Source organism: Lissotriton helveticus, chromosome 10 (genome assembly GCF_964261635.1).
Source record: "Lissotriton helveticus chromosome 10, aLisHel1.1, whole genome shotgun sequence".
In the NCBI taxonomy this organism is placed as follows: Eukaryota; Metazoa; Chordata; class Amphibia; order Caudata; family Salamandridae; genus Lissotriton; species Lissotriton helveticus.
Window position 1 is genome coordinate 834,164,829 of NC_136071.1, and position 15,777 is coordinate 834,180,605.

The 15,777-nt window shown below is 46.6% G+C and overlaps 1 protein-coding gene across 1 annotated transcript; it reads right to left on the reverse strand.

Annotated features, from left to right (window-relative positions):
* Window positions 1–1,552: 1,552 nt before the first annotated feature.
* PTF1A (pancreas associated transcription factor 1a) lies at window positions 1,553–9,773 on the reverse strand. The gene is made up of 3 exons (XM_078663453.1): window positions 8,850–9,773; window positions 3,172–3,468; window positions 1,553–2,134 (listed from the first exon to the last, which is right to left on the reverse strand). Exons 1-3 carry the CDS (start codon window positions 9,175–9,177, stop codon window positions 1,932–1,934), a joined length of 828 nt encoding a protein of 275 aa, XP_078519579.1. The 5' UTR covers window positions 9,178–9,773; the 3' UTR covers window positions 1,553–1,931.
* Window positions 9,774–15,777: the final 6,004 nt, after the last annotated feature.

Genomic DNA, 15,777 nt, shown 5'->3' on the forward strand with positions numbered 1-15,777 from the left:
CCCCTTGTGCCACGCTTAATGCAACCTCTTTTATCACAGTCACCACAACCCTATAGGTGTGCCTCAAAGCACCACACTCAGGGGCATATTTACAATGGAAGTGACGGAACACGGTGTTAGCCTCCTTGGCTTAACGCCGCGCTCCACCACTTCTGTGGCAGGGCTGCACAATATTGTTGTAAATATGCATTTCCTCCTGCGCTGGTGCTAAATTCAGCTGCCTAGCTCCAACGCAGGCACCTTTGCACCATAGTGCATTGTAGGGGACGATTGCTTATGTAAAGGAAGGAACACCTTTCTGCACATAAACAATCAATGGTGTTTTGCTGTTTCCATCTGTGCTGCACAACGCAGCACACATGGAAACAGCTAAAACGAGGAGAAATTAAACATTCTCCTTGTTTCGCCAGGGTAAGACCAGGTTTTCCCTGGTCTTAATTTTGGTGCTGCTCCATATTTACGCTACCCTTGTAAATATGGGGCAGCGTCAAAATCAATGGGTGTTGCGTGGTACGTCCACCGCAACACCCATTGCCCTTCCTTGTAACAATAATTGTAGCATGAAAGGGTGCCTTACTTACACAGCAGCGTTAAGCCACATTGAGTGGCATGACGCTGCCTTGCAAATCCACAACATCCAAAGAAAGTGATGCTGTGGTGGCATTAGGGGCTTGTAAATAAGCCCCTCAGTTCCACCATCACCTTCATTCTTAACACCACCACACACTTTACCAATCGATTCTTTCTTGCTGGTCCTAAGTGCCCCTTTCACAACCTTGTCTATCTGTCCCTGGAAAGGCTTCGCTCAAGCCTATCTATCTACACAACTTAACCAGCACCTAGTCACTCACGGACCCACAGACTTCATCCAACGGTGTCCCCGAGACTCCCTGTCAGATTGACTAATCACTTCTCACAGTGCCCCCACAATAGACCTTTAACAGCCCCTTCAATCTACCCACACTCACACACACTCTCCCATAGTTCCAACACATATTTACCCAACATATTCTACACACAAGACGCTCTTTTGGATACACTGATCTGATTGTGTGCTCCTAACCCTTAGCTTTCTCACTATTGACACCCCACATATTCCACCCATTACTTTGTGTAAGTCCATGCACGCACGTCAGCCTACTCCTTTTACCTCATACCACCACACAGACTTCAACAAAGTCCTCATAAAATCTCCAGCACACATTGTACCCAATGCCTTTTATTTCACACTTCATTTATCACACAAACTTTTGTCTCTCACAAACAGACACCTACATTTTCCTAACTCCTTCCATTATGGATCACCACTACACACAAAGCCCCTAGTCCCTTCCATTCAAAACCCCATCTCATCATACGACCTGCCTATATTTTAACTAAGTTGGCGTCAAGAATGATGGGCCTACTTTGAGGTAATGTTGACAATTGTCACATATCACACTGCTTTCCTTAACATGTCAGCGTCTGCCATGCCTGTTAGTTGAACATAATCACATTCTATAACGGTGACCTTTAATTTGGGTTATGTGGTTCAAAATAATGCAGTCGTGTAAAAAATATGAATTCATGTTTTATTGTAAATAATTTATAAGTACCGTTGTACACACAGAGAGACATCTGTATATACAAATATATAAGAATAAGTTATTTTAAGATATTCTGACAATGACATTCGAGAAAGAATGGCATTTAAAAGGTGCGACTGCAATGAAACTTGCATATTTTAAAATCAAGTTAAATTATTTAAATCACACAGGTAAAATACATTTCTACCCCATTGTGTCTAGCGGGTAATAAATACATAAATAACGCACTGATTGCCATCAGACACTGAAGACGAATTTCAATAATTTAAATGTACAGTATAAATATCTACAGGCGCACGTACAAAAATATAAAAACTCTCGGCGAGCCAAAGAAGAGTGTTCATTTCAGGCAGCAACCTGGAAAGGGGGTTCATTCTCGATGTTGTTGAGCAGGGACTTGCTGCTGATTTTGCGGGGGTCCTCGGGGGTCCAGACCTTAGCTGTTCTGATAATGTTCTGTTCTTTCAGCTGTTTCTCGTCTGTCCAGGAGAGGGAGTGTCCTGCCAATGGGGGCAGTCCATAATCTGGGTCACTGGGAGATGGGGATCCTGAAAGCCAAAAGATAACATGAAATGTTATTATTGCGCAAACACTAAAGAAAGTGCAGAGAAAGAAAATTAAGACACGTTTTACATGTAGTTTTACCTCCTCCCCTCTAGTAAACTCCCTGGACACCAACTATTAGCTACATATCTTTATGATGCTGAGGGAAATAGACTAGGTTGCACCATGGACAGCTACTGAATGGACGACTGTGCATTTTGTGTTGCACCCGGAAGAGGGCAGTGCTTAGTAGTTGTGCGCTCAATAGAGTAAAAAGAGTTTTAGGAAGGGGATCGAGGGAAATGCGTTCCGGGAATTGAAACTATGCTGGGACGCAGATGTATAAGTAGAAAGAACAAGTGAGAGTTGAGAACGCTATACATTTTAGGGTTTAGTGGTTCTTGGTCAACCAAACCAACAAGCATTAAATTAGTGTCCATTAATTTAATTCGTATGCATGTACCTTGAACCTTCCTCAGCACGTCATTCTGATGCAGCAGTACACATTGGGCTGGGCTGGCTGCTGAGGGTTTTAGGAGATGTGAGGACGAGGTCGCGCTGGCATATGGAAAATCTGGTAGCGCCAGAAGGGCTAGTCTGACAGGCCAGTGCCTTGGTTTTTGTTCTTCTCTATTTGTGGGACTGTTATATTGTCTGTGGGGTCGGTTTTTACTGTTGATTAATTGATGTTACCATAACCAATTCATGAAGCAAATGCATGCAGATCCCCATATCTTGCATAACACATGTGCCTCTCTAAGCTCAAAACTGACCTATTTGAAATTGGGGGCACTGTTTGGCTATCTGGTCAGCTAATCGGGGCGCTTTTAATTTAATGCCCGCGCATAATTACTGTCCCAAGCAGACCCTGAGCAGGGCAACACCTCTGTAAATCCAGCAGAGCTGCGGTGTGGTAAACTAGAAGTCAAGGACCCTTCTCCATCCCTGCCGGGAAATGAGGGGCATCTGCATTCTCATAGACCTCCTCGCCCTCTTCGAGACCCCCCTCCCCTGACGCCCCGGAAGGAGAGGCTGTACTCACTTGTTCCGCGGTGGCAGATGATGACCTTCTTGGGCTGCCCGGCGCCCTCGCCGCCCGGGCTGCGCAGGGGCAGGTCGGTCTGCACCAGCTCGCTGAGGAAGTTGATGTAGCCGATGGCCAGGCGCAGCGTGTCCACCTTGGAGAGGCGCTTCTCGTAGGGCAGCGTGGGGATGTGCGAGCGCAGCCCCTCGAACGCCTGGTTGATGGACTGCATGCGCCGCCGCTCGCGCACGTTGGCGGCCTGACGCAGGTGCTGCAGCTGCGAGTCTGAGCGACGCCGTGTAAAGTGACGGTTCTCTTGTTGAAAGTAATATACAGGAGACGTCGTTGAAGTCTTTAAGTGGGTTTATTAAGATAAACCAAAACACATCACAGGAGCACATCCACACCCGGTAAACTCCAACTGTAGAAGTGACAAACTCACAGTTGAAGCTTACAGGTAATCATTGCCACGAGAGACGCGTCTCTTGAAAGATAACATTCTTCAAGAGATGCGCGTGATAATATACATCATGAGAAACTATGCACGTGATAAACATTTACTTGAATTCTACGAACTCTACATCTCCTCTCTCCTTATCAAATAAAGAAATTGAAAGAAAACTTAACTACTAGAAATGAAACTTAACAAAAATAATAATCTCTAAAGCGAGTGGGAAAAGAGCAGTTTCTATGAGTTCTAGATGCATTATCAGAAGTTTGGCAAGCAGTACTATCATTTTCAACATCGTCAGTAAGAGTAAGTGACATTTCAATGGGAGTTGAAGCTTCCTCATCAGAAACTGGAGTAACTTGAGAATAAGAAGAAATGTCATTAGGAGTTGGACATTCTAATTGTGGTAAATCAAGAAAAGACCCAGAATGACTTTCATTTTCACTCTTGGTTCTGAGGATGCTCTTGGCTTGGTCAGAAGTTAATTTGACAAGTGAACGTTTATTACGCCATCCTCTCTTATCTAAAAATAAAGAACCTTTGGACACTTTAAGTACTTGAGTAGGGAGTGAAAATTTAGAAAGGCCTTTTTTAATTCTATCTACAGACTTAAACATGACCCAATCACCTACTGCAAAAATTTCAGGGTTAGAGACAACTTTGGCATTAAAATTCCGTGTTTGTACTGCTTGTTGTTTCTCAACATTATTCTTAAGTTTTGTTCTGTCAGAACATGCTAAACAAACAGTTTTCTCTGGAATCAGATTTTTAATCCAGGAAGGACAAACAGTATTATGTGGGCTTCTTTTCTTAAGTAATCTGAAAGGTGATAAGCCTGTGGTGGAGTGTGGTGTAATTAGGTATGCCCAAACTTTCTCTCTTAGAAAAATTTCTACATTTTCTTTACATGAATAAGCAGTCTGAATGCCCTCTTTTAAAAATCGATTCATTCGTTCAATTAAACCATTTGATGTAGGAGAATATAGGGCTACTCTCAAGTGTTTTATGTCAAATTTCTTGAAAAATTCCTCTATGACGTTAGAACAAAAATGCGAACCATTGTCGCTAACAATTTCTTTGGGAGGTCCTTCCATCCTAAAAATCCTTTGTAAAAATCTTATAGCTGAAGCAGAATCAGGGTTAGTACAAAAATCAAAATCAAACCATTTGGAGTAATAGTCTATAACAGAGACAATGTAACGTTGATTTTGAGGCAAAATTTCAAAGGGTCCTGAAAAATCAATGGCTAGCTTGAACCAGGGGTCATCAGGAATAGGAACATTATGTAAAGATACATTTCGTAACTTCCAGTGTTTATCAGAAGCTAAACAAATGCTACAGGTATCAATCCAATCATTTACATTCTTTTCCATAGCTGGCCACCAAAAATGCTCTTTTAATTTACGTGAGGTACCACCTACCCCTAGATGACCTTGATGCGCAGTGAAAAATAATTTTTTGCGCAAAATTAAAGGTGGAATGCAACGGTCATCTCTAAAAATTATTCCATTAACAATTGTTAATTCTTCAGAAACCTGTGCAAAGGATTTTAAAGGGGCGGGAAGAGAACGAATTTTGGGCCAGCCTGAGATTATAAGGTTTTTTACTGCCATAAGAGTTTCATCTTCAGTGTAGCATTTGAACCAATCCTCTTCAGAAATAGAAAGAGGAGAGAGAATTAAGTCCTCTAAGGAGGCAACAACGCACTCAATATCATTTCCAAGTACGTCATTATTATTTTCTAATGGCAATCTAGAGAGAGCATCAGCTCTCATATTTCTGCCTCCAGCAATGTGGTGAATGCTGAAATTGAAGTCATTTAATTTTGAAAGGATTCTAACTAACCTTGAAGAGGCTTTGCCAGTGCCATTCCCATTTAGAAGATGTATTAAAGGTTTGTGGTCAGTGTATAATAAAAATTGAGAGCCCCAAATGTAAATCTTAAACTTTTCTACAGCCCATACACAACCTAGGGCTTCTCTTTCAATGGTGCTGTAATTGTATTCCGCACTGCTGAGTGATTTTGACGCAAAACCAATGGTATGTTCTACTGAACCTTTCCATTGACAAAGGACAGCACCAAGGCCTTTTTGACTTGCGTCTACAAAAATGCCACATTTGAGACCTGGTGTAAAGGATGAAAGAGCTGGAGAATTTATGATGACCTTTTTGATGTTATTAAAGGCCAAATCTGCTTCATCATTCCACAAAAATGAAACATCCTTTTTCATTAAAATTCTAAGAGGCTGAACCAATTGAGAATAATTCATCACAAATCTCGAATAATATTCGGTGAGACCAAGAAAGGATCTCAAATTATCTTTGTTGTTTGGAATGGGTACATCTTGAATGGCCTGAGTAAGGGAAAGTTTAGGTTTGATACCTATGGTAGAGATGGAATGACCTAAATAGTCTAATTCTTCAACAAAAAACTTGCACTTTTTTGTACCAAGGGTGATACCAACATCCTTGAAGCGAGATAAAACAACATATAAGTCTTTAACATGTTCATCAACATTTTTGGAATGAATTAAAACATCATCTTGATATGCTTGTACATTCTTAATATTGCATAAAACGCTGTTCATAAATTTTTGAAAAACACTTGCGGCACTTGCTAAACCAAAGGGGAGTCTTAGATATTTAAAGGCTCCAAAAGGAGTAATAAACGTGGTAAGTTCAGATGAACATTTGGTTAAGGGAATTTGGTGGTATGCACTCCTTAAGTCTAAAAGCGTAAACAATTTAGAATCAGCAAGTCCAGTGAGAAGTTCTTGAATTTTGGGTAATGGATAACAGTCAATCAAAATGTTTTGATTTAATGATCGAAGGTCGGTACACAAACGAATGCTGGAATCTTTTTTTTTAACAACTACGATCGGACTGACCCATAAAGATGAGTCAACAGCTTCAATTATTTTCTCATCAACCATCTTCAAAATTACCTTTTTCAAATCATCTCTTACATTAAGAGGAACATTCCTCAATTTGTGTATGACAGGAATAGCATTGGGTTTAAGGCGAATGTGATGTTCATAGTTTTTAATCTTACCAACTGAATCATTGAAGACTTCTGGAAAATCTGAAATGATTTTGTTAATTATTCCTACATCAATGAAATTAACTAAGGATACATCACATTGTTCATTTATCTGAACGGGGCAATCAGAACCAGGGACTAGCTTGAGACCCATTTTGGCAAGATCTTGCCATCCAACAATGCATTTTCCATTAGTAGCAACATATACTTTTGTATATATTTTTCTACCTAAACAAATTATGCTAGTAATGAAATATCCCCACATTTCAATGCTTTTTCCAGCATATGCTTTTGGTATGATATCCAATGGTTCAAGGGCAATCTTGGAAGACCAGTGAGTATTGAATAGTAATTCAGAGATAATGGTCACGGGGGCACCGGAATCTGCCATCATGTCAATTGTTAAATGATCAACAATTACCTGGCAAGTTGGATCTTTTGCGTGTGCCAGACCATTGGAATCAACCATGCAAATAGAAACTGAATGAATAGAAAGAATTTCTTTTTCAACTAAGTTTCTATTGGGAGTAACAATTTCAACAGTGTTAATAGTGGTATTTTTCATTTCAGTGTTAATAAATTCGACATCATCAGAGTTTTCACCTGTAATGTAAGAAATATTATTAATCTGAGAACTCTTACGATTACGACAAACGGTTTGAAAATGCCCTATTTTTTGACAAAAAGTGCACTTTTTTCCTTGAGCTGGACAAATTGGGCTGTTACTTAAGTGTGTTTTCGAACCACAACGAAAACAAAAGGCATTTGTTCTTCTTTGAAAAGGTTTCTGAAAGGGCTTATTTCTAGTATATAAAGCATTAATATTTGTATCAGGTTGAATGAGAGAAGAAGTTTCAGTAATGCATTTTGACGATACAATGGACCTTTCAATACCTTTAGCTATTTCTAATACTTCAGATAAGGAAGGGTCTCTACAACTCAATATTCTTTCTTGAATTTTCTTGTGACAGCAATTATACACGAATTGATCTCTCAATGCAGTTTCAAGGTAAGTTCCGAAACTGCACTCAGCAGCAAGGTTTCTTAAAGCAGATATGAATTCTTCAATAGATTCATCTTGTTCCTGACGTCTTTTCATGAAATTATAACGTTCGAGTATGACACTAGGTAGTTCAAGGAATTTTCTTTTCAATTTTAAAACTGCAGCAGAATATTCATTAATGTCACCTCCACCACTAGAGGATGGAAGAGGGTTGGGAAGATTGTTGAAGATTTGTCTGCCCTCTTTACCTAAGTTGCTGTAAAGTATTGCCAATTTCCTTTTAGGAGAGTATTCATCAGCTCCTATGGCAATTAAATAACTTTCAAAGTTTTGAAACCAATGTCTCCAAGGTTCTTTAGGTTTCCCAGGTACTGGTAAAAATAATTTAATGTAACTATTTGCTGGCTCGTGGCCATTTCGCTTATTGCAATGTAATGTTGAAAAGACAAAATTTGTAAAATTAAAATTTACTGAAAGTTGTTTAAATATTCCTTTAGAATCCTCAAAAAGAGGTAAAATTCAATATATTTCTTTAAAAACCGCTCACCGTAAATCCTTTAAATGAGTAAACGCGGTTGTTTCCCTTCTGATCTCTCCGATCGGTAACTGGTTGTTATGGTAACGTGGAAACAAATTAAAATGGCCTCCAAGCGTAACCACGCTCCTACGCATGCGTGATGACGTGTTAGGAACGAGATGATGATCTCGTTAACGTCATGAGTGACGCGCAGCAGGGTCCGTCAACAATTGTAGAAATGCATAAAATTATGCAAAATTGCGAGGAGACGGCCAATCGGCGGCGGATTTTTCCGTAGTGAAGCTTGTGGAGGTCTTGGAGTCGGCGGTGAGGGTAGTGGGATCGTGCAAGGTAGGTGATGTGCTTTTTCTTTGGTGAAATGGAGGTCCTCGTCGCCAAATGTAAAGTGACGGTTCTCTTGTTGAAAGTAATATACAGGAGACGTCGTTGAAGTCTTTAAGTGGGTTTATTAAGATAAACCAAAACACATCACAGGAGCACATCCACACCCGGTAAACTCCAACTGTAGAAGTGACAAACTCACAGTTGAAGCTTACAGGTAATCATTGCCACGAGAGACGCGTCTCTTGAAAGATAACATTCTTCAAGAGATGCGTGTGATAATATACATCATGAGAAACTATGCACGTGATAAACATTTACTTGAATTCTACGAACTCTACACGCCGGCGTCGCCGCTGGCTCCGCCCCGCCGAGGACGCGCCCCGGTGCGTCAGGTCGCAGCCGCCGGCCTCCCCGCAGTCGCCGTAAGAGCAGCCGGTGGAGCCGGAGGACGAGAAGGAGTAGTCGCCCGCGTCCTCGCAGCAGTCGTCGCCGGGGACCAGTCGCCCGTCCTGGTAGTAGTCCAAGAAGTCCACGTCGTCCTCCAAGAAGTCTTCGGCGTCAAGGGGCTCGCGGGACGAGTGGTCCGTGAATAGGTCTTCGTCGTCGAAGTAGGGGGAGGACGTGGAGAAGGTGTCCAGCCCGGTGAAATGCTCTAGTACCGCCTCCATGGTGGGTGTGCCGGGCTGCCCCCGTTGGAGGGGGCGGCAACAGGTGCTGCTTCCGACCTGTCGCGGTCCGGGGGTCTGTGTACCTGGAGGGGCGCTGCAGGTGCCTCCTCGGGGCGAGCCGCCACAGTGCTAGAGCCGCTGCACCGCGAAGGACGGGTGGCTCCTGTCCCGGCCCTCCTCGCTGTGATTTCAGCGATGCTGATGTCAAGCAACAGGTGTCTGTCCTGCAGCAGGTTTCTCGCTCTCCCAGTCCTGGCGTGGCGTGGATCAGATGCTGTCTTCTACAGGGCTCTGGGTCCGGTGGCGCACATCAGCCAGTACCCCCTTCCTGAGTCTCTGGTGATCTCTTGCGGAGGACAGATGTTCACCTTCTATTAGAATGTTGTTTGGTGGCTCAAAGGTGCTGTCCCACTGGGGAGTTCTGGATCTTGTTTAGGAGACAGCAGATTATCCCCTTCTCTGGGGTCCTGGTCCTTCGCGGGGGGCAGCAGATACACCCCTTCTCTTTGGGTCTGGGTCCGTAGTACTGCTCGGCGGGGGCAGCAGGTACCTCCCTTTCACGCGGTTACTGGTTTGTGGTGGTGCACAGCGGCAGTCTGCCCCTTGCTTGCTCTCTCGGGGCGTAGGACGCGCTTGAACTGAAGGCTGCCACGCGAGGATTCTTATAACTACATCCCAGGACGCGTGCCATTAACCAATATGTTCAGCCAATCAGAGAACGACTCGCCCTCCCCATGCGAGGGGCCAGCCGGGCATTTCTGTACACCTTAAGTGTGAAGTGGGAGGTCCATCGCTGCCTGGCCCCGCCCCCCACCTAGCGCCTCCGAGCAGTACCAGCCTGCCCCTTCTATTGCAGCGGCAGGTACCTGCCAGCCTCTTGACGTGGGCACCTGCTTTAACTAGGTGCTGTTGACAAGTGACAGAGGACGTGCATATATCACTGCACGCCCGGAGCAGAGAAGCCCCCCTGCACACCAGTGGCCGTGCAGACATCGCCTGTGGCAAACCAGGCGCCCTACTAACACTGTATGATGAACTGGTCCTCCTCGAAGCGTAGAATAACGGGATGTGAGAGGGAACAAGTGCAACACGCTCTAAGGCTCGGAGATTGCGCTTACTTTTAAACCACTTCGTTAGTGAATATCTTGAAACACGGACGGCGCCAGTTTCTCAGCTTCCCCACTTTGGGGTTCACCGGTCACTTCTTCTTAGGCACTAATTGTCCCAAATTATCCTCATGCACTCTAGGATATCACTGAGAGATGTTTCAGTAAATAAAATACCCCTTGAGATTCCTGTTTCAAGTGCGGTTTTATGTGTTTTTACCCAGATACACCGCTCATATGCCGATCAATCATGCATGTTGTTTCAGGTGTCTATCGGGATTCGAGCACCAGTAGGACGTGTAGCAGCTCACATTTCGCTAAAATATAAGATATCAAAAATGTAATACCCCGTTTCACGTAAGGGAATGGAGATACCAACGGATAATTTGTATTAAGTTTTTACTGCTGTCCCTCCTGGTTGAGATTCTGTCGGTGGCACCCTGAGGGACACAGAGCGACCCCCTCACAAATAAGCCTCAAGAGCTCGGTGTTTGACCCAGGAAGATGTCTTGATGGTGACAGTGTCCGTGCAGTGTACTTCCAGCGCTCTATGAAACTGGGGATGAAGCGGTGCGGCCAGTGCTCAGCCGTGAATGCTTCTGCGGGCACTGTCCAAGTCCTGAAGCTCAAGGACGGAGCGCGCAGTGCAGCCCCATCGCCACCCTCTCCCTCCCTCCATAGTAAGTGCCAGCAGCAGCCCGCACCCGTGCAGAACTAGCCCAGAACTACAGGTCGTTCCGCGCGCCGCTCTGTGCAGGGAACCTGCTGAACTCATATTTAAAGCAGCGATGCCCGTCCTTATGCTTCCCACTGTCAAAATTTTCATTTTAAGTTACTTGATTTGCCCCTGTTGGTCCCACTGGCACTCATTTTTAGGGCCTGGGACTTACTTTTGCTATCATCAGGCTGTGACCAAGAACAAGAGGGAGATGAATGGAGATATTGGAAGAAGTTAAAATAGGAAAACTGGGACAAATGGAGAAAGCTGGGATGAAAAAGAATTTCCAAGAGAGAGATAAGGAGACGGGAGGAAGGGTAGTCGAATCAAAAGTAGACCACTTTTGAGTTCGCCACCCCCTATATTCGGCTATTAAAACACTGGGCTGCTGCCCTTTATTTAACAAAAGAAACAGGTTGTAAGCTACACGAGGAATATACACACAGTGGCCCACAGACTGTAACACAAACACATTGCAGATCTTTAAGGTAGCGTTTCGTATCTTCGCTGCACTTAACAGACGTGTCCCATACACAAAACAAATAACAGTTAAGTAGAGCGCAGCATAAGGTCTCCGTTACGCTCTTGTCTTCCTTGCCGTCTCCCGCACAGTCTGCACAGCCCCCACCACAAAGCTTGTTGCTCACTTTTAATCTTTTTCACATGCGGATGAAGAACACCGAGTACGGAACAGACCCGGTCCGTCTGAACTCTTTCTTGATCAGCTCCTGCCTTGCGGTTCACAGAGAGAGTGGCCGGACCCTCGGCCAGTCCAAGAATAATGCCGAGGAGTCTGACGGCGATGTGGGGTTCATTGCTCGCAGGAGAGGCGCCTCGGACACAACAGTCATGCCAGTTGTAAGAAGGTGGAGGGGTTGGGGTGAGAGAGGGACGCGGCCATACTGCCTCGAAAGTACAAAATGACGAGGCTTTTGCAAACTAATAAATAGGGAAAGCTGTGGACAAAGGGCGTTGATGTCGAGCCACGTGCGTGCAACTCTGCCTTTTTAAAGTGAGCTGTTATCTTGGCGTGACGTGCATGCCACGTGGTCTTCAGTTAGTTCCTTGTTATCTGACCCATTCACGGACCGTGCAACCAAATGGTCGCCTTGTTTCATGGACAATGGCCAGATGAGCGGTCCATTGAGGTCAGTGTCCGGCTGAATAGCGGGAGACAACGGGGTCCGTATTGGTCATTTCCCGATGAGCTTCAGCACGAGGGCGCCCTCCGGAGTCACCCCCATGGGAAGCAGAGCACACGTATTGTCCACACAAGAGCTGAGAGAGGAACAAAGCTCCATCTAGGCCTGTGGAAATAACAGCCATTGCTGCTGTTTTTATAGCGCAGCACACACTCTGACGGTGGTGCAGAGAAAGGTTACAGTCACCCGTGCCCTGCCAAGAACCGCTCATATTCAGAGACACAGAGACAGACCTCGAGAAAATCACCGGGGTTGATCAGCAGGGCACCACGGCCACGTCCGCCATAGTTGTTCGACCTGGCACAATAGTTTCGTACTTCCTAGCTCTTCTGCCTGGCACCACAGCTGCGTACTTCCTAGCTATTGGTCCTGGCACCACAGCCATGCACAAACAATAAGGTGATGGATGGAGTGCTTGACTTAATCACAGCCAGTAGCAATGGTCCAGGGCCTCATCGCAATCCATCCTTTTGTGCCTACTGTGCCACTTCAGTTTGGACCTAGCCTTATGCAAATAAGTTGGCCCTGCTCCTCATGGGAACAGTCCAGCCCAAACTGCCAGGCCCTATCTCAACTGGAACATAAGTAACCTAGGACTGGGTTTTCCCATTTTAAGGCACTTCAGCCAGGTGTAGCTTTGTTCCAGTACCATAGTGAGCCCAGGACCCAGGTCTGGGCATACTCCGTGCACTTATGGCATCAAATGCAAAAACAACTAGGTGATGGGTGGAATGCTTGAATTAATCTCAGCCACTGGCAATCGTTTGGGGCCCCATCCCAATCCACCCTTTGTCCCTCACCATGGCACCCAAGAACATAGCCACGCACCCCAAAGCTCTACCGCTTTGCTTCGCAGCCACACACTTCTTAGCTGTTCTGTGTGGCATCACTGCTGTGTACGTCTTAGCTGTTGCACCACAGTCACATATATCTTAGCTATTCGGCCACGCAACAGAGCTGCACTCATCTTAGCTATACGGCCTGGTACAACAGCTACGCACTTCCTACCTGCTCGACCTGGTTACCACAGCAGCGTACTTCCTAGATGTTCAAGCTGGCATCCCAGCCGTGTACTTTCTAGGTGTTGGGCTGGCACCCCACAGTGTACTTGCTAGGTGTTGGGCTGGCACCGCAGCTGTGTACTTGCTAGGCATTGGGCTGGCACTGCAAACGTGTACTTGCTAGATGTTAAAGTGGCACCACAGCCGTGTACTTGCTGGGTGTTAAAGTGGCACAGAAACCATGTACTTGCTAGGTGTTAAAGTGGCACTGCAGCTGTGTACTTGCTAGGTGTTAAAATGGCACCGCAGCCGTGTACTTGCTAGGTGTTAAAGTGGAGCCGCAGCTGTGTACTTGTTAGGTGTTAAAGTGGTGCTGCAGCTGTGCACTGGCTAGGTGTTAAAGTGGCACAGCTGCCGTGCACTTGCTAGGTGTTAATGTGGCACCACAGCCGTGTTCTTGATAGGTGTTTGTCTGGCACAGCAGCTGTGTACTTGCTACGTGTTTGGCTGGCACAGCAGGCGTTTACTTGCTAGGTGGTAAGGTGGCACTGCAGCCGTGTACTTGCTAGGTGTTGGCCTGGCACCGCAGGCATGTACTTGCTAGGCGTTGGGCTTCCACCGAAGCTGTGTACATGCTTGGTGTTAAGGAGTCACTGCACCCATGTACTTGCTAGGCGTTGGGCTGGCACCGCAAGCGTGCACTTGCTAGGTGTTGGGTTGACACGGCAGCCGCGTACTTGCTAGGTGTTAAGGTGGCACCACAGCCGTGTACTTGCTAGGTGTTAAAGTGGTCCCGCAACCGTGTACTTGCTAGGCGTTGGGCTGGCACCGCAGGCATGTACTTGCTAGGCGTTGGGCTTGCACCGAAGCTGTGTACATGCTAGGTGTTAAGGTGTCACCGCACCCATGTACTTGCTAGGCGTTGGGCTGGCACCGCAGGCGTGCACTTGCTAGGGGTTGGGCTGCCACTGCAGCTGTGTACTTGCTAGGTGTTATGGTGGCACCGCATCCGTGTACTTGCTAGGTGTTAAAGTGGTCCCGCAGCTGCGTACTTGCTAGGTGTTGGGCTGGCACCGCAGCCCTGTACGTGCTAGGTGTTAAGGTGGCACTGCAGCCATTTACTTTCTAGGTGTTAAAGTGCCACCGCAGCCCTGTACTTGTTAGATGCTGGGCTGGCACCACAGCCGTGTACTTGCTAAGTGTTTGGCTGGCAACAGCTGTGTACTTGCTAGGCGTTGAGCTGGTACCGCAGCCGTGTACATGCTAGATGTTGAGCTGGTACCGCAGCCGTGTACATGCTAGGTGTTGGGCAGGCACCGCAGCCGTGTACTTCCTAGGTGTTGGGCTGGCACCGAAGCCATGTACTTGCTAGATGTTGAGTTGTATCTGCATTGTGTATACATGCTAGTTGTTAAGGTGGCACCGCAGCGGTGTACTTGCTAGTTGTTATAGTGGGACAGCCTTGGCCTGGCACTGCAGCCGCGTACTTGCTAGGTGTTGGGCTGACACCACAGCCATGTACTTGCTAGGCGTTGGGCTGTTACCACACCTGTGTACTTGCTAGGTGTTGGGCTGGCACCGCAGCCAGGTACTTGCTAGGTGTTAAGGTGGCACCGCAGCTGTGTACTTGCTAGGTGTTGGGCTGGCACCGCAGCTGTGTACTTGCTAGGTGTTGGGCTGGCACCATAGCTGTGTACTTGCTAGGTGTTGGGCTGGCACCGCAGCCGTGTACTTGCTAGGTGTTGGGCTGGCACCACAGCCGTGTACTTGCCAGGCGTTGGGCTGGCACCGCAGCTGTGTACTACCTAGGTGTTGGGCTGGCACCGCAGCCATGTACTTGCTAGGCTTTGGGCTGGCACCACAGCCGTGTACTTGCTAGGCGTTGGGCTGGCACCGCAGTCGTGTACTTGCTAGGTGTTAAACTGGTACCGCAGCTGTGTACTCCCTAGGTGTTGAGCTGGTACCGCAGCCGTGTACTTCCTAGGTGTTGGACTGGCACCGCAGCCGTGTACTTGCTAGGTGTTGGGCTGGCACCGCAGCCGTGTCCTTGCTAGGTGTTAAGGTGGCACCGCAGCCGTGTACTTGCTAGGTATTGGGCTGGCAATAGCCGTGTACTTGCTAGGCGTTGAGCTGGTACCGCAGCCATGTACTTCCTAGGTGTTGGGCTGGCACGGAAGCCGTGTCCTTGCTATGCGTTGAGCTGGCACCGCAGTCGTGCACTTGCTAGGTGTTGGGCTGGCAGCGCAGCCGTGTACTTGTTAGGTGTTAAAGTGGCGTAGCAGCCGTGTACTTGTTAGATGCTTGGCTGGCACCGCAGCCGTGTACTTGCTAGGCGTTGGGCTGGCACCGCAGCTGTTTATTTGCTAGGCGTTGGGCTGGCACCGCAGCCGTGTACTTGCTAGGCGTTGGGATGGCACCGCAGCCGTGTATTTGCTAGCCGTTGGGCTGGCACCGCAGCCGTGTACTTGTTAGGTGTTAAAGTGGCGCAGCAGCCGTGTACTTTTTAGATGCTTGGCTGGCACCGCAGCCGTGTACTTGCTAGGCATTGGGCTGGCACCACAGCCGTGTATTTG

What these genes read in the sequence shown, in the direction of transcription:
- PTF1A (XM_078663453.1), bottom strand. Translation starts at nt 9,177, where the DNA reads ATGGAGGCGGTACTAGAGCATTTCACCGGGCTGGACACCTTCTCCACG. An exon ending in GAGCCAGCGGCGACGCCGGC is followed by an intron (nt 3,469 to 8,849) that starts GTGTAGAGTTCG and finishes ACTTTCAACAAG; the next exon opens with AGAACCGTCACTTTACACGG. An exon ending in CATCTGCCACCGCGGAACAA is followed by an intron (nt 2,135 to 3,171) that starts GTGAGTACAGCC and finishes TTTGGCTTTCAG; the next exon opens with GATCCCCATCTCCCAGTGAC.